This window comes from Exophiala viscosa (genome assembly GCF_022695815.1).
Source record: "Exophiala viscosa unplaced genomic scaffold EDD37scaffold_13, whole genome shotgun sequence".
Classification (NCBI taxonomy): domain Eukaryota; kingdom Fungi; phylum Ascomycota; class Eurotiomycetes; order Chaetothyriales; family Herpotrichiellaceae; genus Exophiala; species Exophiala viscosa.
In genome coordinates this window covers 159,691-184,659 of record NW_026944365.1, presented here as the reverse complement: position 1 = coordinate 184,659, position 24,969 = coordinate 159,691, and the positions used below count along the sequence as shown (strand labels likewise).

Below are 24,969 nucleotides of genomic sequence, written 5' to 3'. Positions count from 1 at the left end.
TCGTTGTCGCAACGTCCCTCGTTGTACTCTTTGATATTGCGCAAGAGATTTTCCGCGCGTTTTTGGGAGTTGATTGTTAGGTGAGGATAGTTCAGTAACTCGTCTGAATGTTTCTGAAGGCCCTTATGCAAAGTTCTGAGCTTGAGGCGAGAGCTCTAGTGTCCTTCCTCTGAGGACTTCTCGGAACGAGGTATGATCATTGATCAGTGAACCTATCCCCACTCGTCCGTTGACGTTTGTTCTTCAAACACGACAAGATCATTGATTGTCATCATAATACTCTCGTTCGCAGTGGGGTGAAGGTCATCACAAGGAATTTCGAGGCATGGCAGCATAGTACATAAAGACAATCCCCCGGCTTCGGCGTTACAATCATTCAATGCTGTCTAGAGGTGATGTTCTTCCAGGCGTTTGAACCTCTTCCTGATGAACCCCATGCAGAGTATTTTGGCACTACTCCCAACAGCCAATATGCTGGAGCAGGCTTGCAGTCGACTCCGTCCCTCCACAAGGGAAGATACAACGGAACAGGAAGTCAAACAACTCATTGAAGTAAGCCGAACTCTGCTGGAGCTTCTTAGCAGCGGGCGCCTTGACAACAACTCGCCGAAGTCTCGTGATGGACCCTGTGGTCTTCTGAGTGCCATTGGTAAAGGCCCAACCATGTGAGTGAAGGACTCCTAGTAAACATCAAGTGACCATCCATTGTAGTTGACGAGCTCCAAGAGTCCGATAGTGACGCTCTCTTTGTAGACCGCAGGTGACCTCCGGTGCCAATATAGTGCAACCTCGGTAAGAATGACGGTGCACTTCGAGTCGACCAAGGCGATGAGGTGAACTCGTCGCCCGAACCGACCGTTGGAGTCGCAGGAGAGCCGGCGGATGTTGTTCGACGGATGTAGTAGTTCGCGCTTTCACTTATAGGCCAGAGACGTTGGGTAGCCGCGGCGTTCGCATCAAAGCTGTCACCCTCTCCCCGATCAAGCGGTACGCAGTACGTTCCACTCACGCTAGCGTCATCACTGAGGCGCACTGCATTCGTGTCACTCAGGGCCGGCACGTGTCTCCATAGATCTCGTGATGGCTAGTCTTTCATTCCATCCCTTTAGCATGCAGTACCCTTTTCTGAAACACTCGCATCACCGTCTCTCCACTTTCATCATCATCCCATCCAGCGGCACAGCAGTAACACTACTCACACTCCAGACCTCACACTCCGGATCATCCGTCCCATCACCTTTAGCAATATACCCTACCTCCCCTTTCTTTCCCGAATATCCCATCTTCTCCCACTTGAAACCCCTCGCAACCGCACACATGACAACCTTGGCCTCCAGCATAGCAAGTTCCTGACCGATACAATTTCTAGGCCCACGCTCAAAAGGTCGAAATGCCCCAGTCGGCAAGTTCGCCATATACTCCTCATCGAGAAAGCGTTCGGGCCGAAAAACTTCCGCATCATCTCCCCAAACACTCTTATTCCGGTGGACCAGGTACTGCGCGACATACACCCTGAGACCATTGACGACAACTCCCTTCTCGATCTCCTTATCACCGTCGCGACTGCGCAGCGTGACCGTCACGGGCATCGGGTTCTCCGCCGAAATCTCCGAAACTCGCCGCGCCGTCGAAGCAGCTGGGTGCAGGCGTAACGTCTCCTTGATAAACGCCGTAGTGTAGGGCAACTTATTGCCCAATATCGCTTCGGCGTTGTGCCGACCCTGCTCATCATCTTGACCGAGCACGTCGAGGGCGTTGAAGAGGTCGTCGGTTTTGCCGAACACGGCATCATGCTCGGCGATCAATTTCTCCAAGATCGCCACATGACCATCCGCCCAAGACGCTTTCGACAATTCAAAGCACAGCCATTGGATCAGTGTCGCGGTCGTATCTTGTCCAGCGAACAGGAACGATTTGATCTGCGAAACGGTGTTTTGGACGAGAGCCTTACTGGGCGTCATGCCCGAAATGGCGAGTCGAGTGATTGACTTTTGGTGTTCTTGTTTGTCGTCCGTAGACTCCGCCATCATTTGTTGCTTGACCACTGTAGATAGTTCGCGGTTGAAAATCCGCTCGTAAAACCATGCACGGGTTGGGCGCACGGGATCAAAGTAATGCGATAGACTGAAACCTCGGCCCATCTTAAAGCACAGGCCTGATAGCATACGCGAGGCCGTCAGCATGCTCAATGGTCCTTTGTGGCCTTGACCCTCCGGGGTACTCTGTGCGTGAAAGTCCTTCTCGACGGTGAGTTCCGTAATGATGTCGGTAGTCAAGTCTTGGGCGGGTTCTTTCAGGGCAAAAGTCTCGCCTGTCTCGGCAAGACGTTGAAGTTTGTCGATGAAGATGCGTGTCTTGGAAATGATCAAAGGGTCCAGCGAGTGCAAGTGAGCCGGGGAGAAACCCTTGTTGAATCGTCGGCGAAGGTTACGCCACTCTTCACCTTCGACCGTGATGAGCGACTCTTTCCCGAGGAGAGGACGCAGGAATTTGAATGTGTCGGATTTTGGGATAGAGTACTTGTATTGCGGCGACGGCTGGACTAGACTTTCAGCCACCCTTGGATGCGTGATGACCAGAAACGTGGGGGCCGCGGGTTCCATGTCCAGCAGAAATGCTTCAGGACGATCCAGCTCGTCCCAGACCTCGACGAAACCATAGTCAGGATGGCGCTTGAGCGACGGATCGAGCCGCACGCCAATGTTAAGAATCTAAGTGTACATCGTCAGGAGGCCAGAGAACATTGATGCTCAACTGTTGAGACTTACATGACCCAAGACCGGATGACGGGGAAGGGCAGGAATGTCTCTCCATCGTTGCCGGCAGCGATAAACGTGTAGTATCAATTGGACAACTTTGATGGCTGCGTAGAGAGATAGGACACCGAAGGCGAGGAGGAGACGGTTCGTCGTGAAGGAATCGAAAATGCCTGCCATTGTTGCGGTGATGTTAACGCAACAGGCAGAGACTGTTCGAATATCAAAGTTACGACCTTGGCGGCATCATCGAGTATGGAAGAGGCTCCAGTTTCAGTAAATGAAAGCAGTATAGTCCGGTTCGGTCAAAAACATCCCCTGCTGCAAGATGTTGTGTCTTCAACGAAGGAGTCAAACAACCAAAAAGAGGAAAAATGAAGCTTCCAACGCGTGCTCGCCGTGGTGTCTAAATATATAAATTCCCAAGATACCTCATAGACTAGGTTACAATATATATCTAAACCTCAGATAAGAGGTTCACCATTGGCTAGATTTCGGGGGGATATCAACGGATGTGTAAGCGATTTAGGCGGACGTGCTAGGGATCAGATACAAAGCTCAAGGAGCACGGGCGAACATTCTGACCAGTCATCATTGCCTTTTCCCGGGCATTTGTTTACCAGATGAACCTTCTCCGGGTTTGCTTGTGCTTGTGCAGAACTTCATAAATCAGTCACAGCCTGGCATGTTACATAAGTTCCTACCGATGCCTTAGCCCATCTTGTGTAACCGACGACGATTTAGGAAGGCATCGTTTATCTGCACAATGCAATGAAGATGGCAGGACCAATATCTCGATCTTGCTCAGGCAAGGCGCCCCAGATGCATATTGTCGTATTCGCATTCGAGTCCGAGATGGCCTATCAATGTCAGGCCTCATTCTCGATCTCCCACTTGGAAAGGTTTAGCTGATATCACTTCAAGAACAGACACTGGTCGAAGCAATTGATGTCGCTCTCATCAATTCGAACAAGACATCGCGTCAAGAGGGTCGCTGCCATCATATGGTCAACAAATCATCTTCAGTAGCAAGCTTTGAAATACTAATGTCAGAGAAGGCTGCATGGTATGAAGACCGTCACACGAAAGAATCAAAAACAACCATAGAAGTGAAAGTCATGGTATACAGACATTATATTTAAAATCTTAATAGTCCCGTTAAACCCTTTGAGTGAAAGGGGTCCTGCCAACCCTGGTCGTAGCTGCCATTGCTAAAGCAAGCCCGGACCATATCCAACCCCATACCCATGAAGAAAACGCCAAACGTTTAGAAGACGACTGTTCATCAAGATCGCTGCCATCACCAAAAGACCAACCCATAAGATCTATACTTTGAACAAAACTTTTCACAAACCCGAATCAATCTGATCAATCTCTCCTTGACCAGTAAAGGCCGCCCAAGCCGTACACATGTCGTTTAGCGCTGAGGGTCGATTAGTCGGGATTTTATCAGGTTGTTCCTAGCCACAAGATTAGCACATGCACCCCTCTTAGAAGGCTCTGACCCGTGGTCAGGCAGACTCACCAAAATGTTCATATACAACCCCCCACTGACATGCCACGCGATATGGCAATGGAAAGGCCACATGCCCGGATTATCCGCGTCGATCTGGAAAACCATGTACCCTGGTTCGCCTGTCGTGCTGTCCGCGGGTCTGAGAAGCATGGTATCCCGTCTCGTTGGGTTGGAGGGGTTGACCACCGTGCCATCCCACTCGCCCATACCCTCGGCCAAGACGTACATGTTATGACCGTGAATGTGCATGGGATGGGTAACGGGTGTCAAATTGTTGACGATGACGCGAATGCTGCTCGCCGTTCCGAAATCATGCACGTTCCATTCGGTAGGATACACGAATGATGTGTTGCCCTCTGCTTTGTCTTGGGCGCGGAAGAGGGCCGGGTCGTTGTAGCATGTGCGGAAAGTCGAGTTGTCCATGGTCCAGACCAAATGGCCGGTCGAGTTGACGCCGAAGTTGATGTCAACCGAGACCTCGGTGGCGGGCGTCGCGGGTGGTGTGATTGGGAAGTATGGTGTTGTCGTTGAGAGGTCGTCGTTGGCGCATGTATCGTCTGTGATCGGCCACGCCGTGGAGTTGGGCTTGGAGTTGGTGTTGGCATTCTCGTAGTACACCATTGCATAACCAAAAGGCTGGTTGCTCAACGAGCAGTTGCTGATGACTGACCGCATCCAGACGATGTCAGATGGGCCGCCAGTAGCCTCGACAATGACATCGGCACGCTGACCAACACCCAACGTCACAATCTCTTGGGTGACGGGCTGAATGGGCACAAAGTCATATGCAATGACGGTGAGTTGATGGTTGTCAATGCTAAAGTGTTGCATGCCCTCAGCACCAGCGTTGATCAGTCGTAGTCGATATTTCTGGCCCTTGGTGAACTGGAATTTCGAGTAACCTGCGTTGGACGTGCATGTGGCGGTGCTGTTGAGCGATGAGCAGTCGAAAGACCCCTTGCCATTGATCAGGTTGTTGTCTGAGTAGGGAGCGACTTTGGTCAAATCAGTGCCCATGACTTCCGCGACGATGTCAAAGTAGTCGTCATGGTAGTAGTCGGTCAGCAAAACGGGACCCAAATCCGCGTCGTAGTCGGCATTGGTGGGACCGTGGATCACCATCGCTCCGAACAGACCTGCCGCATACTGCGCAGAGTAGTGCGCATGGTACCACGACGTTCCGTACAAATCAGCCTTGAAGCTGTATGTGAAGGATTGGCCGGGAGCAATAGGGCACTGCGTGATACCCGGCACACCGTCCTCCCATGGCGTGCCCTGCTGCAGAAGACCGTGCCAGTGAAGCGACGTGCCTTCTTCGCAATCAGTGATCAAGTTGGTGACGGTCACCTCAATTGTGTCTCCCCAGTTGGCCTCGATGGTAGGTCCGGGAAATTGTCCATTGATCACGATGACGGCCCGTTCAACTCCATCCGGTGCCATGGTCGCGCGCTCAATGACGAAGTCATAGCTTCGGACGACGCCGGTGTTGGGTGGGTTGGAGTACGGGTTGGTGTTGCCTGCAGTTCGAGATCCCCATGGATAGCTTTTGGCGACACCGGAGCTCGAGCTCGAGCTGCCAGAAGATGTTCCACTTCCACTACCGCCGCTTGAGCTGGTCCCACTGCCACTCCCACTGCTGCCATAGACACCCTTCGCACTACCAGGAGCACCGATGAATGCCGGGAACTGAGGTGCACCACCCTTGCCACCCTCCTCGATCGTTCCTAACAAAGCCTTGCCGTTGGTCTCAGCTTGAGAAAGACCCCATCTGCCCGACGGAATGTTCCATTGATACACAGGTCGTTGAAAAGGGAAGGCAGTTGGAAAGATTATATCGGAAATATGTTGTGGAAGTTTGGTAGTAAGGACTTCATATGATGATGTAGAGGAAACTTTCTTCGTCGTCGTCGTCGTCGTAGTAGTATTCGTCTGATTATGAAAAGCTGTAGTTGTCCATGAAGCACTGTAATAGGGTGTTGTGCTTGTGGTGGTACTGCTGAGGGTGCTCAGGGTACTGCTGGGGCTATAAGAAGTAGTTGTGCTCGTCGTTGTCGACCAAGTACTGTCTGCCACCGCAATTCTAGTTACAAACAACAAAACAAACAACTTGATCAGCGCAAGCGAGTGGCTGTACATCTTGAAAATGATGCAAATGAAGATCGAACCAAAAAGAAAGGCTGCCTCCCAAGCGAGTGAGAGAGGTCAGCACAACAATAAATCAACCGCACTCGAAAAGAGAAACGAGAGTAGGCCACACCTTGGAAAGTGAAGAAGGAGAGAGAAAACAGTGAGATCGACGGCCTTAGTTAGCGTCCGGGGCTCTTTTTACATAAGGAGGCAAATCTGATGCCATGCTCTCGGTGGAGCTGGAACAACAGCACCATGGTCCGTCATCCCAGCACCGAAACCAACACACAAAAGTAACCAGAAAAGCCTTTTCAGGGTTCCAGGTCTAAGCGAAAAATTGTTGTGGCTGAGGCCAGAGATACGAGGTGACCATGGTCCATGGGTCGAGTTTCAACGAAGAAACAAAAAAAGGAGGTGGAGTTTCTCAAACCATCAAAAAGTGTACCAAATCGGCCATCATGACGATCATACCCATAGCTGACCCCTGCGCACACGATGTGATTTGCGGGTTTTGGTCTGTCCTTCCTGAAAAAGACGAAAACCCCAATGGCAGCCTTTGACAGGCGTGACAAGGCTCTGTTGACAGCTCTGGGGGTTACGAACCAGACTTCTTGGAATCAATCGCTTTGTCCCTGTTTAGAGTGGCAATAATGCAACTTCCAAGACTCTTGGTACTGACAAGAGACATAGTCACGCGCCTCGAATCTTGTTGTTGGCCTTGGCCATGACTTCAACCGCGGACAAAGAAAACCTTGCAGAGGTTGTGAGGTTCAAAAAAAGACAGACTCTGTTAGTAGTTTCCGAGACAAGGGGTGCATGCGACGTTCGGTAGAGGCTGAATCAGCACTAGACGATTGGACGGAAATCGTGGCTGACGGCGGCGAAAATGGTGGCTGAAGAGGCTAAAAACAGGGACAAAGTCCCATGCCTCGAACAGGTCTAGTCATCTTCCACTTGTCTTGGATATTCATCATAAGCGAGCGGCATGATGTTTGCTGTTGGGTCAGTAAATTAGTGACGGAAGACCAGATTGTATTCTTGCGAGAAGCCATGACACCAGGCCTCTAGGGCACGCGACCCGAAGTTCCCATTGCTCAGGTGCATCTTCATGAGAGAATTGAAGTCAAAACAGGCTCTTTCTTCGGCCTTCGATTCCATGACACACAGGAACAGGAGCACTGATGAAAGTGTCAGTCAAAACGTTCTCCAAGTCCGTGGGTGGCATGGCCCAGTTGTCAGCCTCGACCGGAAGCCAGGAGATTGACATGTCCAGGGTATACAAACATCCGGATTCAGTGCTCTCCCACAGAAAATAAGGATAAAGTAGGGAGATCATTCTGCACGGATAACAGCTTAGAGTTTGTTCATGAACAAACAAACAGACCCCAGGGGTCTGTGCCGCCGGTCAGATTGTATTCTCCTTAGCGCCGCGGGGATATCGTCTTGGGGACGCCGGACCCTTGATAAGGCGGTTCAGATTAAGATTGTTTGATAGGCGAGGGAGCCTGATAACAAACACATGTCAGGAGGCGCCGAGAATCTTTTTGACCTTAGGCGTCAGCTAGGTGTAAGCTCCGGTGAACTCTCATGGACATCCAATATCAATAAACCTCCAGTATATAAACAATGGTCTTGGCTGAACAGGCTTTTACGGGGAGGCCTTGATGTCCGCAAATGATCAGGCAAACCTTGGGGTCGAACTCGTTCATGATAACGTTGGTGGATGTATAATACCCCTGAGGTACCCTGGTCACTCTCCTGCAGGTTAGCGAGTTTGCAATCATCGCTTCAGCCTTCTCAACTCAATCCATCGTAGTGGCGGATATATCAAGGCCGCCCAAGAGAATCCAACGTAGTTTCCCATGTCGGCGCCGTAATCACCGACCAGTCTGGATATAGGTCCCGTGTACCAGACCTGGGCCATGCAAAGAATGGCACCTGCCCAACCGACCAAAAATGCAATCAGCGCTGCAATCCCGAGAGGAAGCTTTCTTCGGTCGTTCCAGACATGCCAGTCATAGTTCGATAACTTTGCTTTTCTGAAGATCACAAACTCTTCAAGCAAGATTGCCACCCAGATGGCCAACCAGTATCCCATCAACGCTAGAAAGTTTGTGAAGATTACTCCAAGATTGTTGCGCCCAGCCAGCGCACAAACCGTATATATGATTGCGCCAATGGTATTCCAGATGACCCGCGGCACCTTGTCAAAGTATCGGTTGAGCATTTGAAAATCAACACCTGCTGAGTACGTCGGAGGAATCATGTTGGCAATCCCGCCGAGTGCCACGATGACCGCACAGAATTTGCCAAAATCCCCCAATGGAGAGTATGCCTCGACCAGCAATGCCCCGGAACCCGAACCACCTTGAGAGTCGGTCCAGGCATTCGAGTACAATTGTGAGGTGTTGATGCCCGATGCTATGCCCGCTCCAAGGACCAAGGTAAAGGTGAAGGAAAGGACCAATCCCAGCAATGTCATGCTGAAGATCCATGAGCGGGACGTCGTGGCCGGCCAATACACAAAGTAGTCCATCCCCAGTCCAGAATACGTAATGGCGGCAGACAGACAAAGGGAGAAAAAGGACAGACGATTGCCTATGACTGTGAGACTGTCGCCGACGCTCGGACTGGTCAGGTCAAAGTGTTTGGCCGACACGCCAAACAGGATACAAAAAACAATTAGCTGAGGTAGCCAGGCGAATCTCTCGTAGTAGTGGAAGACGGCGATCCCAAACGTTGTGACCGCCCAAGTGATGACGGCCACGATGATGATGCCCACGACCACGGACATTGATCCATTCGGAGAGACTGCCGAAAGCACCTGTCCAGCAATGATGGCCACAAGCAGAGAGTAGCCCAGCATGACGATGATGTTCAAGACAACAATCAGCTTGCTGGGATACCATCCCATGGCGTATCGTCCCCAGACCATAGTCCGGATGCCGGAAAGGGGTCCCCATGTTGCAATCCATGCCACGGGAAGAGAGCCTAGCAGGGCACCCAGTGCGGCGCAGATGGCCGAGTCGGTAAAGGACAGTCCATACACCGCTGGACCCAACATACCCAGCGTTACATTGTTCAAGGCCAAGTTGATTGAAACCCAGAGCACGAAGACCTGAAGGTAGGCAAACCACGATATGCGCTGTTTCTCATGATCCTCCACTCGTTGTATCCCACGGGTCTCAATGTTGTACTTCAATAGGGTATGTTCGAAGGATCGCAACCAAGAGGGTGTTCGACCGGTCGGGGATGAGTCAGGTTGTCTGTCGTGGCCAGACGTACGGTGCTCAGCAGCGGCCAGCGATGGCTGTGGTTGCGATGGCGGATGCGGTTGGGCCTCCGCCTTCTCGGCATCGAAGCGGTCGGCTTGGGTGGCCATGACCTTTCTCTGCGCGGATGGATAAACTGCGGATGACGAGACTAGCAAACGAGTCAGCCACCTCGTCCACAAGCAGCACATGCAACAAATATTGCGGCACTGCTGCACAAAACCGAATTTCGCCAATGTTGTAGCAGGCAAGCAGCGAGGGGCATGCACTTGCCCATGTGCACGAGGGCGTCATGGACTGCAGGAAGCGGACGAACAGGTGTTCATGCACGGCGGGACTTACCAAGAATCCAATCCTTGACTCAAGCAAGCAGTCTACCCGCCAGCTATTGGAGCGTAGTGAGTGGTATCGCGGTTGGTGACAACAGCGGTCTGGTGGCAATGAGTGGTTGAAAGAGCGGTGGAGTCGTGCTTCCCAGTCCTCCTCGCAATGATGTCGTGGAACCTTGAATGCGGGCGAGGCTTCGCGGGCACGGGTAGGACGGTGACAGGGAGGATGAGGATGGACAAAGAGTAAAGGAATCAACGAGCGTAGGTTGTGTCCATGAGTCACACCCGCCTTTGGTGTGTTGTCGTTGTCGTCAACCCCATCTTGACGGCAAGACCATGTACCGCCTTTATGTCGTAGTTGCGGCGGGAAGGGCGCAGGAAAAAAAAAAGCGAGAAAAAGGGTTCGAGTGACAAACTGGGGAGAAGATCGCAGCTGCACTATCGATAAGCGGAGTCTGGAACATTAGTTGTTCCGCGACCCAATCATATTGTCCGGATCACGAAGCTCCTTCTCTTCGTTGTTCTTTGCTTCCATTAGCAACTTCACTGCGTATCAGTCTGCCGTGATAACAACATATTACAACATGGTTAGTGGCTTCAGCCAGCTCGAAGGTACAAAGTCGGTCAAGAGCTCATGCAAGATACTGACTGCAGCTTGAGGGTTGACATCACGACCTCCATTGCTGCTCAACCACAAACTAGTTGCGGTACTCCCTGCACATGTCGTGTCTAGCCTGACCCATCACGCGCCGGTTGAGGCGACACGAAATCGGAACCAGCCTCGTGACTGGCATACGCATCGTCGCATGGTTGACAGATTGCTGAGACGTTTGAACTACCCCAAAACAACCATCCAGGATCAGTTTCGAGGGTTACTCATTAGACGAGCGCAAATGGGTATGTTATTCTGCTCATTATCCCACAAAGCTCTGTATCGTTAGCGCATCTGTCATCGCACCGTATGCCGGCCATGTCTGTCAACACCATTCATCATGGTATCATGTTCGCTGAAAAAGCAATCTCCCATCAGTTCTGTAGCCTGCGCAAACACAATAGCCCTCCCAGCGCCAGCGCTGCAAATTGTAAATGCACAAATCGTAATCTCCCGTCAACCATTTCTAAAATGATCTCTTGCATATTGTTCGCATGCCTAGTTGTGTCAGCATAAGCGTTACTCACGCAATGGACGGCATAACGAACTTTTGCTGGTTTCCCTAGCTTCTGGCCGATAGCTTTCCACTTGTTGGATTCGTATTCTTTGATGGCTTCACGAAGAGCGGCCGACTATGGACGTTAGCTGTTGACACATGCGGGTGCTGTGTTTCGGTGATAGTCGGTGCATACCTCATCTTCAGCGAAATCGGCATAGTGCATGTCCTGAACAAAGTCAACATTTCTCCTAATAAGGTTCTTGCGAGCAACCAACCTTGTACCAATGCTTCTTGACACTGCCTTCCGTCCGATTAGGGAATTGCTATGGCGAGTGAGCACGTTGAGCGAGCATCCCGGATCCCAGTTCGCTACCTTTGCAATTTCACTCCAGCTGTGACCGGCATCACGCATGTGCTTCAGCCGCTGCTCCTCTGCTTGAGTCCACGGAGTATTGGTTCGACCACGTTTCTTGGTGGTATCCTCTGTTAGCAACGCAGGAATAGATACACTCGGTGCCGTTGATGCCGGCGTCGTCGTGATTGGCAGCGTCGTTCCTGGAGGGAGAGTATTCAATTTCGGACTGTGCGAAGCCCTTCGTTTGCGTGGATTAGGAGTCAACCCGGACGATGGAGGTTGCAGAAGTTCGACATTTGGCTTGGGTGCCAGCGGTGTCTGAGGCGCCGGTACCTCTTTGTTGGCAGTATTGGGCGACGTGGTGGGTGACTGCCTTTGACGCTTTTGAGGGGGAGGGCTCCTGAGGAATAGAGTGTCAGGCCTGATCGGACGGTAGTGGTACTGTCGAGTGAGAGCTCGAAAATCTCAAGTGATATGGAGCTGAATCTCCTGGGGCGATTGTGAAATGTACCGCTCAGGAGAGAACTTACGACATAGTGACGAGATTGTATCTCGTTAGTAGAAGATGAGGGTCAGTCGAAGATGCCTTCGGGCATGGTCGACAATGTCCAGGAATGCCCCTCGGGCAAGACCAACCACACGAGCACCAGTCTCCAACAGAGGCAGGCGTGGTATTAGGGTGAGAACAACAAAGGTCGCACGACTGGTGTGGAGATGCTATGACTGAATTATCAGCGATGTCCTGGCGACTGTTCGGCGAGAAAAGCATACAAAGGCCAGGAATAGATATGCTGGACGGACCGAGGTGTGACCGGGGAAGAGGTGAAACCAGGAGGACGAAACCAATCAAGTCGATGCCACAACCTTGAGAAAGGTCTGAGAAGTGCGACTATAATGCAGGTCTTGCCAAATCCTGTTGAAATGTTTTCTCCCTCTGCTCGAAGGTGTTTTGGTCAGTAGCAAGTGAGGTATTGAGCAGCGGTGATTGAGTGGCGTGGTAACCATATGTATCAGTCTGCGATGCCCTGCAGCTGACAGACACCAACAATCGTGCAGCTTTTAGTCAATAAGATAGCTTGCAGGCTAATGTAGCCAGAAGTAGCAGGAGGGATAAAGGTAGCTGCAAGCGCGAAGGTTGTGGAAGTGTTGACGACAAAGGGTAATGCAAGTAAGTCAAGATTGGTGAGGCTTTCAGGTGGACGGGCAAAGAGGAGTCCCTCTACACAACCATGGGATCCGACAAGGGTGTGGAAGGGAAGAAAAAAGAGACCGGTCTTTTCGTTTTGTCTTCTCGGTGCTTCTGGACAGGGACGACTTGTTGTGAGAAGCACTTATCTGTCCTATTTCGTGCAAAGCATCAGGATAGTCAAACGAGGGCCATGACGGCACATGCTAGGACAGCAGTAAACTAGGGTTCAACATGGCGAGGTAGCAGAAAGAACCTAGTCGAGGATGATGGGATGGCGGAGGAGGCCAAACAGTAAGAGGGGCGCTCCTCTCTCAGCTCCGGACTTGGAATGGAGTGTGCGATACAGGGTTCGACAAGGCCTGGTTGGTGGTTTCTTCCAGGTTTGGGAGTGTCATTGTGGTCATATGGACAATCTGTAGTAGCTCCAAGTAGATACTTTGTGACCAGTACGAGAGAATGAAGTAGCGAAATAACGATCAATAAGATGATGAAGGCTAATCATCGATTGCGGGGTAGAAGCCAGCAATCCATTTAGCTGGACCGAACAGGAATGGCACCGAGCAACCAGCAGGCTTGAAAAGCCACTCAGGGTTCGCGGATCGCAAGCCTCATGCGATGGAGATGACGATGGTCGGTTGACTAGCCGTTGGTTACATGGGGTCAAAGGGGGTCCCCGAGTCCAGAGAAGACGAAAAAGAGGGGGATGCTGCTGTCCATAACAATGACCAAAAATTGCTGGCCGATTTTCTGGTGGCTTGCTCGAGTATGAAGTAATTGTGGTTGATAAATGACACAATTGTGCTCATTGTCCTTCAAACAACTCGTATTGAGCGCCCTTGATGCGCTTGCTGGCTGAGAAAGCATTGATGAAGAAGTCTTCGCTGTTGAACAGGGTGGTCGACATCAGATCGCCCCTAAGTGGTCTCATGACAAGATAGGTACAAAGCCTAAGTACCAGTACTTCCTGTCAATGTCTAGTACATGACCCAGTGAGAACTATAAAGGACACGAACTAAGGGCTTGTAAATTGAGGTGATGACGCCGTCCTTGAAGGGTTCAATCGATTCCCAGGTTGTGTCGTATCCTTATCAAATCAGTTGTATCCAATCCCCAATCTGAAGGAAAAAGGATCCTGAACTTGCAGCTAAGTACGGCAGCTTCTGTTAGGTGCTTTCTCGAAGCCGCTCTAACGATTGTTCCAAGCAACTATCAAGGTCACTGTGACATCGGAAGAACATCGGCAGCCCTTGGCAGTGCTAGTGCTAGTATCGAGATGCAGCTGGTCAGGTTGGATCGACGCTGTCTCTCGTGTCACTCCTTGTTGTCATATTCCCAAACGATGATAGTTCTCCCTGGGCGACGTGAAGAGTCCTTCAAGGAAGTATCGCCTTGTTCGTTATTGGTCCGCCTTCCCACAGTTTCATCGCTTGCATACGCCAGATATAGAAATGTGAGTAGAAAAAGAACGTGGAGACTCTGGAGAGCGTATTCGGAGAGCCGGATTGACGGGGATGGAGACATGGTGGTTGACATTTGCGTCACTCCAAGTACCAGTACCTGATGTACTGTCCACCTCCTATCGCTGACCATCCCAACTCCCGTGGAAGCTTTGGTGCCACTTCTTTCCTCAGTACTGCCGGATGACATCTTGCAAGGGTAAAGGTAACCACCCAGCAAGCCTGTTCCTAGAAAAAGTGGCACAGTCTGACATGAAGTACACCGAGGATAGAAGTTCAAGGTCCAGCAATTTCGCAGGCCGGCGTCTGTCCTGACTCCAACATCGTAGGCGTGTAAGGTAGAGCCGAGGCCCTTCCCTCTGGCAGAGACCAATGCTATCCTCCTATGTGGGAATGACTTCTATATGAAAATAATAAATGCTTGCCAGGTACTTCTTGTTGCAGCCTCTTCGGTTGTCACTGCAATTGGGGCCGCTCCTCGTACCCGGGAACCGAGGCAAATAGTGGACGGTCCCTGATTGATCGACCACCATTTCACAGGCACGAACAGTGATTTTCCTTCCCATGTGAGGATTTTCGCTTTCATGCATATCTTCGTGCGGCCGATTTTAGAGCAACAATGGCCCCGTCGTGTCGATATACCTCCCACGACCATCCCTATGATGACGTCCGATAAGGTATTTCAAGGTCTTCACGGATCTGTTGCCTTAGCAGACACCATTCTTTTTCTGACCTTTATCTCTTTGCGGCTCGCGCAAATTGATGCCGCCTTTGTTGGTGGTGCATTTGGAAGCCGCTTGCAGAACAAGAAATTTAGTTTCATGCTCGACTGCTGGTTTCAAGGCTTCCTGCGATGTTCAGCCAATGATGTTTTCCTGGAAAAGGTCAGCATATCGGAAGATGAGGATCGTGTCGACGGGTGTGAAGAGTACCTCCTGTGACAGTCTCGGCTTATGTCTGCTCAATCTCAGAATTACTCGCCCGCGGCCAAGCTGGCTCCGATCCTCTACCAGATGGACTTTGCTTGCAGTATGGGTGCTCATAGCATCCTGGAACACTCGAGCATAGGCAAGTACTTGCTCCCGTCCGTTGACGAAAGACTCGCGATCACACCATTCGCCGAGAAATGAGTTTCGCCATGTGTCCGCCCGACACCGCAATTCAAGACTGCTCCACTGAGTCGTATCTTCCGGGTCCAGTCGAAGATCTTCAGGATAGAAATGTTTCAGCAGGTCGCAATCCACTTCCCAGATCAACTGTTTAATGAAGAGCGCGCATGGGTGACCATTCGTTATCGTGGTCGGCAGCTTTCCGGCAAAAACATGGTTCAGGACATGGAAGGTCGTGTTGGCATAAAGAACCGGTCGTGCTTCAATCAATACCGATTTATTGACCCGCAGAAATTGAGACGATCTCTGAGCATGTATCTGGAAAGTGCTGTTATGAGGCAACATGCAAGAACTGGTGTCCCCATTCTTCACCTTCACCACCGCCTTCCCCCTGCCAAACACTAGTCCATAGATCTCCAACCGGATCTCAAGAGGAAGGGCGAAGAAGTTAGGCGCCATTGATGATCTCTTCGTTCAAGAACCTTTTGCTCAGGTTGATCGGGTTGTTTGGTTTCGACGCGTGGAATTATCCGTTTCCTTGGTCTCTTTTGATTTTCAACAACCTTTCGGACAGCTGCTGAGTTGTACAGAAGACAGAAGAATCAGAAACGCGGAACGGTAAGAAGGCGCACGAGAAACGATCTCACCGTTACATACTCCTGGGGAGTTTCGCAAAATTCGACAATTTATTGTCCAAGGGTGGGCCATTATCAGCGCCCAACGTTTCGGAAGGCACGGGCGATGGATCCCCATAACGGATAGATACAACCGTGCGCTGAAAAAAATGTTCAGCCTTACGGGAGAAGTGTCGGAGATGACATCTGGTCCAATCTTAGTCCCATGATCGTGGTGGCTGACAAAGAAGAGTCGTCAATAAATGTCGGTACTTGGTGCCGGCGACCATACAATCCTCGTTTGCAACGACCTTAACTCCGTATGATTGTCTCTCCAGAAGCCATCTTTGTTCATTGCAGCTTTGTAGCTTTGTAATAGTGTCCAGACTGACGAAAATACGATGTTACCATGAATAAAATGTTGAAGCGATAAGGGTCCCCCCAAAACTCGCGCCTAGCAAGGCTTAGATAAGAGAGTACCCGCATTCGCCGCTCAAGAGACATGACTGCAGGTGTGTGGCGGCAGTAGATATAAGCTGAGTACTGACATGTCACAGGGCTGTGAAAGCCGCTGCAATGCTTCGAATGCTCAGCACTGGTCCTTGAACACGGCCGAGAGCGTGTCAGCGAATTGAATGTCTGGCATGTCCATACTTGCGTTCTTTTTCCGATCCATACGCTTTCCTTGTTGGGATACGCATATACCAGTCAGCCGCACACGAGGGCTCAACCTGTCAGTCATGCTTTGTTGGCCAGTTTCTTCGTGTTGACTCCAGCTGAGGCCGCATGGAAGCCTGTACAACTCCTGAAGGGCTAGATCCCGGCCTATTGACACGTAACTTGGCCGTCACGAATACTGAATTATACAAGATGTAGGGGTTGGTGGCATTTATTTGCTGGTGACTGCTCATTTCCCCCATTATTTGACAGTAGGATGTGCTTAAGGATTCAACCTTGTGTAACGTCCTCGCCGACCACGCTCTCTGACAAGCCTGCGCCTTCTTCCTCGACCAGAAGAGCGCTTTGTATGGCCGGAGTGGTGGTGGCAACTGTCGTGGTTGTGCCCAATAGCTGTTGCTGAACGCTTCCGACAAGGCTGCTGATAGATGAGGCTGTGACTTCCAAGAGTGGTGCAGCAGACGACGATTGTGTACTGATTGGCACCGTGACAGGTGATGTCGAGAAGTCGATGGCTGTTGAAAAGATGGTGGTTGTCGCGACCTCGGTTGACAGCGCTGGTATAGGCTCATAAGAGGAGGCCTTTCCTGTCACCGACGTCTCCCTCCCTTGCAGCGCCAGAAACAATATCAGACAACTCAGAAAACCGATCAGGAGATTCTTGCTGTCGTGACGAAAGCGCCGGATACATGCCAACACCAGGGTCGTTAGGTCTTGCTCCACGACGCTTTTTGTCGGTGTGGCTTGAGGAGGATCAGGGTGCTGTCCTGGGCTCTCGGCAAAACCATCAATTTCGGACCGACTTTTGTGCCTGTTGACATCCCCGTAAACTTCTCTGTCGCGAGAATTTTGGATTTCTGGCTCATATGGATCTTGATTCAGGTCGCAATCTGACAGTTCGGACGGTGCAGACGTGTCGATCAGAGCGAGTTTTGCTTCCAGATCTCGTCTCACTTCTTCTGGCAACCACACTTTGACTTCTACATCGACCTTTTCCATCTCTTGCCAGGCAGCTTCCCAGGCTCCTGCCCGCATCAGACCATTGGCAGCAAAGACTTTCACCTCCCATTTGCGTGAGTCTGTGTCGGGAGGTACCCGTCTCCCACAGTCGGGACATTTTGAGCCCTCAATTTCCACTTCTTCCTCTGTCACGCTACCACTTTCGAAGCCACTATCGGCGCTGTTTGCGTCACTAGGATAATAGTGATTGTGACGGATGCGAGGGGTTTCCAGGTCCAGACTCTCGAGTAAACGCTCTTCAAGGAGTTCGTAATCTTCCTTCGGATGTGGAATCAGTATTCCGCGGGTCCTGACCTCGACGTCTTCCACCAGTTTATTGTGCAGGGTTATCCACCTCTTTTTGTACTCCTCTGGAAGCAATTCTTGAATGAGTGCATCTTCATGCGCCGTTGACTGAGATAGAAGAGTTGGTGGCAGCAGTGTGCAATGTAGTAGGACCAGAGGGAACTCTTTTCTGAGATTGCTGCTTGGCTTTGAGGATGATGCTCGATGGGATCGACTCGATCGCTTCGTGGGAGACGTGTGTGCGGAGTGCAAACTTCTTTGGCTGTAAGAGGACATTACTGATCCCTCACGCCGGTGCCTTAGCACACTTTGTGTATCACTCATCACCTCATCATTCATTTGTAGAGCTTTGACGCTGCTGGGATGCCGAAAGACAGAACGATATTCTCGCGCGCTTCGGGGAGATGCGACCGCGTGATCGGTGTCGCCGAATCTAGGTGAGGTATATGATTCCATGGAATCGCGCTTCGTGGGCGTTCTTAGGCTGCCATATTGACTCTGCCTCGAAGGCGCCTGATGCTGGATTACTGAGGCTGGAAACGATGATATTGATGAGCAGCCAGAGATCCGTCTGGCATCATCTGCCAAATCGTCCTCTTCTTGGCTGGTCGCATCATGTCCATCTGCTTCAGTATCAGTGGCCTCCTCCTGGTAGTCTCTAGTCGAGAAATTGTAGTCGTAGGACTGTGATGGGTCAAGCGGGTGAGACGCGGACGCGCGTGGAGAACGCAACAATGGCTCCTGCCGCAGAGAAAGCGGAGAAGAATGCTGGAAGGCAAGTCCCTCCACGTTGATGACAGGTGATGATTCCGACATGTCAAGTAAAGGTCAATGTAGACCGTGCAGAACCTTGAGGTGATGGGCCGATGCGCAAAGCACAAGCAATATCTGGGAGTTCCGTGCTGCAAAACAATCTTGTGCTCATCTAAAGGACCACGCCCACGGCCACGGGTCAAATATACAAAATGGTTGTTAGGGGCAACCACCAACCCATGGTAGCTTTTTTGCCCTGAATATCATAATCTATCGCTAAGATTACTGTGCCAAACTAGATCATCGGACTGAAGATTCGCTGTTGGATCAGTGTGTTCTTCCGCTTCGCAGAAGGATGTGACAGCACGACTTGTGTTGCTCATATGCTACAAGATCTAACGCCTATTCAAGATGTGTAAGTTGACATGTCGCCGCCGTCTTCGGAGGCAAAGGCCCCGGAGCTATGTGGAGAGTGATCGACAACGCAGACCGGTGCAGCTCCGTCTACATCGTTCTCCAGGTCGCATTGGGCTCCATGTGAGTTGTCGGAAACTATTGCTTGATGATCGACAGCCGCGAAAAAGAGGTAAGCAGAAACAAGCGCTATCGACTAGAATTGTAGTAGAGACAAGGTCACTATGCCGTCACCACTAACGGTGGAAGGCCTCCTTGCGAAGGACATCCATGAAAAGATTGAGCAACTCATCAACAACCTGATCAGCATCAAAGATGAGACAGGTCATTTCCTGCAGAGACTGCCCGATGGCCGTGTCATTGACACAAAAGGATGGAACGGCTGGGAATGGACTCACGGCATAGGTCTGTACGGGCTGTATCAGTACCACGCTCTGACCTCTTCGTCGACTGTCCTGAAAATGATCCAGGACTGGTTCTCGGCGCGGCTGGCCGAGGGCACCACCAAGAACATCAACACGATGGCAGCGCTCCTGACCCTTGCATCCATCTATGAGGAGACCGGCGGGCGGGGCTACCTCCCTTGGCTGGACTCTTGGGCGGAATGGGCCATGTACGATCTGCCGCGGACGACGTTCGGGGGTATGCAACATATCACGTACGCTGACCAGAATCACAATCAGCTCTGGGATGACACTCTCATGATGACGGTCATGCCTTTAGCGAAATCGGCAAACTGCTGAACCGGCCGCACTATGTTGAGGAGGCTAAACGACAATTCCTCCTGCACATCCAGTACCTTTACGACCCTCAGACAGGCCTATTCTTCCATGGCTGGCAATTTGACGACAGTGCTTCGGGCGGCGTGGGGCACAACTTTGCTCGTGCCAGATGGGCTCGCGGAAACAGTTGGATGACGATTGCAATTCCAGACTTTATCGAGCTGCTTGATCTACCGCCCAACGACGGTCTGAGGATGTACCTTGTCAGTGTCCTCCAGGCACAGTGCCAGACTCTGCGGGCTCTGCAGACACCTGAGGGCACGTGGAGAACGTTGCTTGACGTATCAGAGGCCGAGGGGAGCTATCAGGAAGCCTCGGCGACGGCAGGATTTGCTTATGGCCTATTGAAGGCAGTGCGAAAACGATATATCGCGAAAGATTATACGAATGTTGCGTTTCAGGCAGTCAAGGCTGTCCTACAACGCATCAATCAGGATGGAGAGCTCATGGACGTCAGTTTTGGGACGAGCATGGGCCGAGATCTCAAGCATTATCTTGACATCGAGAGGACGAGTATGCCGTATGGCCAAGCGATGGCGATTATGGCATTGGTCGAGTTCATCCGGGTGTTCGTCTAATATTCATCCGGCATTGCCACCGCCTTACAAGAGTTGCGCGCTCTTGAGGATCAAGTACTCATCCATACCAATATATATGAAAGAGTCCCTCATAACTATCGCGTTGCCTCGTCCGTTTGATCCGGGTGCTCTCCTCGATTCAGACAATACCACCTTTTGCATAACCCCCTACGTACAATGATCTGTCCGAAATATCTCTGTTGTATAATGTGCCCATTTCGCACATATAGACACATATGTACAGTACATAGCTTCTACAGCCGCCCTCTCGACAAGAGAGAACCGCCATCGGTCGTTATCACGGCACCATTGATATGTGACGATGCCCGACTCGACAAAAAGACGACCAGGCCAGCAATATCCTCTGGATGGCCCAATCTCCTGTTTGGTACTTCGGCTGCCAAAGCCTCTGAGCCGCCCTCCAGCTCCATCAATCCCGAGGCCATCTTTGTGGGGTAAAATCCTGGAGCGATAGCATTTGTGAGGATCCCTCGTGGTCCCAACTCCACAGCAAGATTCTTCGCCAAGTGCAGTACAGCCGCCTTGCTTGCAGAATAAGAGAAAGTTGCGTTCTTTCCGAGTGTGCCTACACCGAGACCAGCAACGCTCGCCGTGACAATGATTCTGCTGGGATTGTTTACAGACGCTCTTTTGCTCAGAAGAGGCTCAAATTTCTGGCAGGTATAGAAAACACTCTTGACATTCAGATCCATGACCTTGCTGAAGGCGCTCTCGGGGTGTGTCTCGAAGGGCGCACCCCAGGATGCGCCGGCATTGGCGAACAGGATATCGACGTGGTCGGTCGTCTTGGCCACTTCGGCTGCTAGGCGCTCGATTTCGGAGATCTTGGACGAGTCGGCAGGGACGGAGATGGCTTCGGCACCGGGTCTTTTGTTGGGAAGGGCATTCAGGGCGGCGATGGCCTCTTCGCAGGCTTTGGCTTTCCGGGATGTGATGTAGACTTTGGAGCAGCCTGCTTGCATGAACCTGTTGAATGTCAGAGGTAGGCGCGAGCAGATAATCAGAGATGTTTCCACGTACCCTGAGGCAACGTGCAGACCTAAACCTCTCGAACCTCCAGTCACAACAGCGACTTTGCCCTCCAGGCTGAAGATGGAGCCGAAGTCCTGCAGTTGGACATCCTGCTGAGCGCTTCCCATCTTGCTGGCGGTCGCAGCAGCTATGTTAGTGGCAGACTCAGAAAACTAATCAGAGACTGGGATATCCTTCGATGTCAAGAGTAGGGATTTATTCAACTGTTATATCATCAAGACAGCCGATACTTTTCCACAGGCATGATGGAATTACTGATCTACACGAGATCAGTCTGGAGAGAGATGCCCGCATGCAGAAAAGCCGAGGTTCATGTCGACTCCCCGAATAAGGCATAAATAAGCGCTTCATCCTCTTACTATCAATCAACAACTCGATAACAGCTTACATCAATAAATGAGTCGCTATCCCTATGCCAGAAGCCTCCTGAAGGAGAATAGACTCCCTATACTCGCATCAATGACACAGTTTGAGGTTCATGAAACCCCGGCAAATATCCTGTGAACAGCCATCTTAGTCATACTGGTAAATCCGTCTCACCGGAGGAATGCTCCTACTTGGACAAGCGGCCAGGTAAACGACAGGCGAGGAGCTCCAGCTTGCAGACAGGAAGAGGCAACATGCGTACCTCATACTAAGTCAGATTGCGAGAGGCGGTCCGCCGGGGCACATGTCACGAAATATACAGTATCTGGACATTGAAACTCAAAACGTTCAGCCGCATTCAGGCAACCCATTTGAGATAAGTATAAATACTTGTTGAGCTCTCATCTACGCCCCTTCCAGCATGTAGAAACTTGTACACGACAGGTAAAGAATCTCAGCAAGCGGGAGGACCAGTGCTACTACATAATGACCGATCAGCCAGCCGGGAGATTCGAAGTCGATCCCGAGCTGAAGGGGGTATGAGATTCGACATCTTCTCGACCTCAGCCACTGACAAACGAACGTCTAGATATGGAAGAAATATGGCGAACCCAAATTCTTCTTTCCGAGAGTCGAAGATATGGCTGGATCGCGTCGCCTGCATGCCATGGGAAACACGCGATTCATGAAGAGCGCATTTGTCAAAGAGACCTTGGGCAACACCTCGCCACCTCCTTGGACAGAAGAAGACAGACCCATTGTCGTCCGTGATGGAAGTTCTATTAAGGTCCGCATCTACCGCCCCAGAGAGAACTCTACCGGCCGTCCAGTGATGGTCGTCGCCCACAGCGGAGGCTGGTGTCTTGGAGGTCTCGAAACGGAAGAGTTTATCTGCCAACTGTTGTGCCTGAGACTCAATATGGTCGTCGTCAACGTGGCTTACCGTTTATCGCCCGACGTGTCGTATCCCACGCACGTCTTTGACGTTTACGATACCATTAAGTGGGTTGCCGTCAATGCTCAGAGCATCGGCGGTGAGCTCTCTAAAGGCTTCCTCACCTGTGGTGTGTCCGCTGGTGGAAATCTAACAAATATGTGTTCAATCCTGGCAAGAGACGAAGGACTACGACCCAACCTCACAGGTCACGTCTACATTTGTACCGGCTTCCCACACGATTACCGGGATCAGAATGGCAATATAAGTCAACTGTTTCCGGAACAATTTCAATCGCCATCCGGGAGCTGGGAAATGTACAAAGACGGACCTGTGGCAAATCGAGCGATGAACGGATTCTATGCAGGTATGTTGACCAGTCTGTCCCGTTGTTTCGCAGATCTCTGATTCTTCTTCTCTAGACTTGGCGAAATGCGATGCCTCCTCTCCACTATTCTCCCCGTTTACTCAGAAAGACTTTTCAGGATTGGGACCTGTCTACTTCCAGGTCGCAGGAATGGACTTGTGGAAAGACACTTCACCTTTCTACTGCGACTTGATCGAACAGGCTGGTGGTAGAACGAAGATTGATGTCTACCCTGGCGTGCCACATCTGTGGTATTCAATCTATCCCCAGCTGTCAATCAACAAGAAATGGGCTCGAGATTTGGTCGACGGTGTCGAATGGCTGCTCAAGCAGAAATCAGAAGCTCAAATCTCTTCGCGACTTTGATAAAGAGCGCCTTAATCCGGATGGAGTCCTGACAGCCATGCTACTGTACTTGGTTTGACCATCATCAGATCATCAATTTGGAAATGCACACTCCTAAAGCGTTCAGTCTTTTCAATATCCTTCCCTCGTAGCCTCGTTTTCTCAGTTTTGACCAACAGTGCGAGCTCTACCATCCTTTCCTCCGCAGCTTCCTCTTTGCATTCGTCTTGGAGCACATTCCTCGGCCGTTGTCCCTTTGGACAACCATCGTTCGACCCCTTCAGTACAGGCGATAGCTTCGTCTAGATGGCTTCATCCAGATGGCTTTGTCCAGATAGCTTCGTCCAATCGATCTCGTAAACTTCGTCCAGTCTCATCACCTACCGTCTACTTGGAATCGTCGCCACAAGCACCGCACCTCCCTTCCCGAAGTTTAGTACTAGATGGTAAACTCCAACCTATTCCCCGCAAAGTCTCTCGCAAAGAACCGTTCAGGATACTCGACGCCCTGTTCACCTACATACCACCTCGACGTCAGCCGATTCTCCCATGAGCAACACCACACCTTCCACTGTCAAGCCACTGTCAAGCAGAATCGGAGCGGCTTGAGTACGCACCACTATTTTTCCCGCCAGGCTTATCCGCCGCCTTTGGCGCCGCATCCCCTCCACGCTCGTAGTGCTCCCATATCCGTTGACGAACCTCAAGCAGCGCCTGCACACTCTCAAGCTTAAAGCAAGGATGTCGCCCGGAGCTCTTCTCGAAATCACTGCTCGGTCCAGGCGCGACATGCACTTGCTGGCCGGAGCTACCGATGTCGAACCACGCCAGCCGACCCCGCTGCTGTGAAGGGACAGCACGCGGCGTTAGACCTAATGTCTCGCCATAGAACTCAGACGCCAAGTGTAGTGTGTTCTCCGGGACGGTGAGGTTGACGTGTGCTATGCCGGCGATCATGATTGTAATTCCACTTGATTATGAGTGCTGTGTTGAGTTCGCCGAAGGATGAGGAGAGGGGAGATATTGTACAGTAGTTGATGTCTTAATATCGGTAACGGGTGCCGATTGACCCCGCAAGGCCGCCGAAACTTACCTTATCCCAGGCACGCCAGGCAACCAGACTAGAAGGCTGAAGCACGCCAATGGGGACGGATATAAATATACCCGACGCGAGACCTCTTTGCTGACCGGTCTGGAGCTCGCGATTCCTTACGCGGTACGCATTGTGTCCAGCCTTACATGCGCAAATCAAAGGGTGGTGATGGTGACGCCCCGGCCACATCAGCTGTAGCGAATCAACATATACACGTACCTCCAAGGATCACAGGCATAGGAAATACGCCTGAAGCTGGAACCCTACCTAGGTACTGTATCGCCAGCACACCGCCAACAGACGACACAGGCACACAACTGTGTAGGCGAGATAATTGAGGCGAGGGGCAATGGTCCTTTTGTGTAACCACCCAAAACGACTGTCCCGTACAGGACAACATCACCTCGGCTGAACATCTATACCGCC

At 51.2% G+C, this 24,969-nt stretch overlaps 10 protein-coding genes across 10 annotated transcripts; 2 read left to right on the top strand and 8 right to left on the bottom strand.

The window, feature by feature from the left end:
- Positions 1-1,062: 1,062 nt before the first annotated feature.
- EDD37DRAFT_171744 (cytochrome P450) lies at positions 1,063-3,188 on the bottom strand. The gene is made up of 2 exons (XM_062809868.1): positions 2,769-3,188; positions 1,063-2,711 (listed from the first exon to the last, which is right to left on the bottom strand). Exons 1-2 carry the CDS (start codon positions 2,934-2,936, stop codon positions 1,140-1,142), a joined length of 1,740 nt encoding a protein of 579 aa, XP_062666148.1. The 5' UTR covers positions 2,937-3,188; the 3' UTR covers positions 1,063-1,139.
- Positions 3,189-4,102: 914 nt separating this feature from the next.
- Positions 4,103-6,408, bottom strand: EDD37DRAFT_653857 (Cupredoxin; the record flags this gene model as incomplete). Its single annotated transcript, XM_062818622.1, has 2 exons — positions 4,103-4,216; positions 4,282-6,408. The coding sequence occupies 2 exons, from the start codon at positions 6,406-6,408 to the stop codon at positions 4,103-4,105; spliced, it is 2,241 nt and encodes a 746-aa protein (XP_062666147.1).
- A 1,720-nt stretch (positions 6,409-8,128) lies between these two features.
- On the bottom strand, positions 8,129-10,125 carry EDD37DRAFT_171604 (permease for cytosine/purines, uracil, thiamine, allantoin-domain-containing protein). Its single transcript, XM_062809867.1, has 2 exons — positions 10,014-10,125; positions 8,129-9,822 (listed from the first exon to the last, which is right to left on the bottom strand). The coding sequence occupies exon 2, from the start codon at positions 9,779-9,781 to the stop codon at positions 8,180-8,182; it is 1,602 nt and encodes a 533-aa protein (XP_062666146.1). The 5' UTR covers positions 9,782-9,822; positions 10,014-10,125; the 3' UTR covers positions 8,129-8,179.
- Positions 10,126-11,108: 983 nt separating this feature from the next.
- EDD37DRAFT_653855 (uncharacterized protein) lies at positions 11,109-12,041 on the bottom strand (the record flags this gene model as incomplete). The annotated part of the gene is made up of 6 exons (XM_062818621.1): positions 11,109-11,150; positions 11,201-11,284; positions 11,345-11,377; positions 11,427-11,474; positions 11,525-11,906; positions 12,037-12,041. The coding sequence occupies 6 exons, from the start codon at positions 12,039-12,041 to the stop codon at positions 11,109-11,111; spliced, it is 594 nt and encodes a 197-aa protein (XP_062666145.1).
- A 2,968-nt stretch (positions 12,042-15,009) lies between these two features.
- On the bottom strand, positions 15,010-15,720 carry EDD37DRAFT_613004 (uncharacterized protein; the record flags this gene model as incomplete). The annotated part of the gene is made up of 1 exon (XM_062815414.1): positions 15,010-15,720. The coding sequence occupies one exon, from the start codon at positions 15,718-15,720 to the stop codon at positions 15,010-15,012; it is 711 nt and encodes a 236-aa protein (XP_062666144.1).
- A 1,103-nt stretch (positions 15,721-16,823) lies between these two features.
- EDD37DRAFT_613003 (uncharacterized protein) lies at positions 16,824-18,674 on the bottom strand (the record flags this gene model as incomplete). The annotated part of the gene is made up of 1 exon (XM_062815413.1): positions 16,824-18,674. The coding sequence occupies one exon, from the start codon at positions 18,672-18,674 to the stop codon at positions 16,824-16,826; it is 1,851 nt and encodes a 616-aa protein (XP_062666143.1).
- A 320-nt stretch (positions 18,675-18,994) lies between these two features.
- EDD37DRAFT_674425 (Six-hairpin glycosidase-like protein) lies at positions 18,995-20,534 on the top strand (the record flags this gene model as incomplete). The annotated part of the gene is made up of 5 exons (XM_062819507.1): positions 18,995-19,026; positions 19,132-19,148; positions 19,185-19,197; positions 19,237-19,683; positions 19,749-20,534. 5 exons carry the CDS (start codon positions 18,995-18,997, stop codon positions 20,383-20,385), a joined length of 1,146 nt encoding a protein of 381 aa, XP_062666142.1. The 3' UTR covers positions 20,386-20,534.
- Positions 20,535-20,639: 105 nt separating this feature from the next.
- EDD37DRAFT_659731 (gluconate 5-dehydrogenase) lies at positions 20,640-21,545 on the bottom strand (the record flags this gene model as incomplete). The annotated part of the gene is made up of 2 exons (XM_062819057.1): positions 20,640-21,372; positions 21,427-21,545. 2 exons carry the CDS (start codon positions 21,543-21,545, stop codon positions 20,640-20,642), a joined length of 852 nt encoding a protein of 283 aa, XP_062666141.1.
- A 635-nt stretch (positions 21,546-22,180) lies between these two features.
- On the top strand, positions 22,181-23,477 carry EDD37DRAFT_171451 (Alpha/Beta hydrolase protein). Its single transcript, XM_062809866.1, has 3 exons — positions 22,181-22,341; positions 22,394-23,105; positions 23,161-23,477. Exons 1-3 carry the CDS (start codon positions 22,291-22,293, stop codon positions 23,469-23,471), a joined length of 1,074 nt encoding a protein of 357 aa, XP_062666140.1. The 5' UTR covers positions 22,181-22,290; the 3' UTR covers positions 23,472-23,477.
- Positions 23,478-23,766: 289 nt separating this feature from the next.
- On the bottom strand, positions 23,767-24,544 carry EDD37DRAFT_171438 (uncharacterized protein). Its single transcript, XM_062809865.1, has 2 exons — positions 24,068-24,544; positions 23,767-23,966 (listed from the first exon to the last, which is right to left on the bottom strand). The coding sequence occupies exons 1-2, from the start codon at positions 24,405-24,407 to the stop codon at positions 23,890-23,892; spliced, it is 417 nt and encodes a 138-aa protein (XP_062666139.1). The 5' UTR covers positions 24,408-24,544; the 3' UTR covers positions 23,767-23,889.
- Between the last annotated feature and the right edge of the window lie 425 nt (positions 24,545-24,969).

What these genes read in the sequence shown, in the direction of transcription:
- EDD37DRAFT_171744 (XM_062809868.1), bottom strand. Translation starts at nt 2,936, where the DNA reads ATGGCAGGCATTTTCGATTCCTTCACGACGAACCGTCTCCTCCTCGCC. An exon ending in GTCATCCGGTCTTGGGTCAT is followed by an intron (nt 2,712 to 2,768) that starts GTAAGTCTCAAC and finishes ATGTACACTTAG; the next exon opens with ATTCTTAACATTGGCGTGCG.
- EDD37DRAFT_171604 (XM_062809867.1), bottom strand. Translation starts at nt 9,781, where the DNA reads ATGGCCACCCAAGCCGACCGCTTCGATGCCGAGAAGGCGGAGGCCCAA.
- EDD37DRAFT_171451 (XM_062809866.1), top strand. Translation starts at nt 22,291, where the DNA reads ATGACCGATCAGCCAGCCGGGAGATTCGAAGTCGATCCCGAGCTGAAG. An exon ending in TCGATCCCGAGCTGAAGGGG is followed by an intron (nt 22,342 to 22,393) that starts GTATGAGATTCG and finishes ACGAACGTCTAG; the next exon opens with ATATGGAAGAAATATGGCGA. An exon ending in GATGAACGGATTCTATGCAG is followed by an intron (nt 23,106 to 23,160) that starts GTATGTTGACCA and finishes CTTCTTCTCTAG; the next exon opens with ACTTGGCGAAATGCGATGCC.
- EDD37DRAFT_171438 (XM_062809865.1), bottom strand. Translation starts at nt 24,407, where the DNA reads ATGATCGCCGGCATAGCACACGTCAACCTCACCGTCCCGGAGAACACA. An exon ending in GCCTGGCGGGAAAAATAGTG is followed by an intron (nt 23,967 to 24,067) that starts GTGCGTACTCAA and finishes GGTGGTATGTAG; the next exon opens with GTGAACAGGGCGTCGAGTAT.